The 978-nt window shown below is 35.0% G+C and overlaps 1 protein-coding gene across 1 annotated transcript; it reads left to right on the top strand.

The window, feature by feature from the left end:
- Positions 1-7: 7 nt before the first annotated feature.
- LOC126909646 (uncharacterized) lies at positions 8-971 on the top strand (the record flags this gene model as incomplete). The annotated part of the gene is made up of 2 exons (XM_050692084.1): positions 8-844; positions 913-971. Coding segments are annotated over exons 1-2 (755 nt in total), but the record flags the coding sequence as incomplete, so codon positions are not given.
- Positions 972-978: the final 7 nt, after the last annotated feature.

Raw genomic sequence — 978 nt, 5'->3', positions numbered from 1 at the left:
GACTATTAATTACTATTGGGTTTAAATTAGTTAATAACTTCACCGTGGTGTAAGCATAGCGCTCTAATCGTTATAAGATTTTCTATATAAACAGACGTTACTTTAACTTGTTGGTAATGTGTTAAGTCGATATTTGTATACTTTAAGAATGGCTGGTTCTCTCGCTACAATTGCCAAATTCTATAACAAACAAACATTTGCTAAACCCCAACCTCACAGTGAATTAATCGATTGCACTGATTACGTTTTGAATTTCAATCCTCGTAAATTCGTTCAGATAGGATTGGATCCAAAAGATCGATTTAACGTAACTATTCGTTTACTATCGTCAACCCGTTACATACTTATAACGATAGATTTCCTACAACGGATTTATACGTTGATGGGTAATATTCTGTCGCTAATTTTCGACCCTGTATCAAGACAAAAGATTATTTTACTCAAGGATGAATACGTCACACTCTCAAAGACTACGTTTCAAGGAGAGTCTTCGCTAGTCTTTGAATCACAAGCACAAGATGAATGCCGAGTGTTACTCACCCAATCAGACATTTTAAAACTCAGCGCTTTGGAATGTTGTATCTTTGAGACTATCAATCAAAAGATGACTGTAATTCAACCATTGGTTCTACAACAGTTGGAACAGATGGCTCAATATATGAAATCTCAGTATGAAGTAAATGTGGAAAACAAATGTATGTTGATCAATGCGGTTTCGGATTATACGATTAGAAACAGTTTACCCAATAGCGATCTGAGCTACATAAGCCAAATAAAACAATTTGCGAGCCAGCAGTTGGAACAACGGTGGACGATGCTGGAAGAATATACTAAAGAAATGGTGGTGAATTACATTTTTTTTTTTTCTAACTGAGTAGAACGTAATTAATAAATATAAATAATTTTTTTCAGTCTTCTAACAGAGAAAACGTATGCTCGACATTTTTTGGGTCGCTGGCCGAAGATATACAGTCGGAA

Source organism: Daktulosphaira vitifoliae, unplaced genomic scaffold (assembly GCF_025091365.1).
Source record: "Daktulosphaira vitifoliae isolate Bord-2020 unplaced genomic scaffold, ASM2509136v1 Scaffold_768, whole genome shotgun sequence".
Lineage (NCBI taxonomy): Eukaryota > Metazoa > Arthropoda > Insecta > Hemiptera > Phylloxeridae > Daktulosphaira > Daktulosphaira vitifoliae.
Note: the sequence above shows the minus strand (reverse complement) of the source record. Positions and strands in the feature narration are given on the sequence as shown.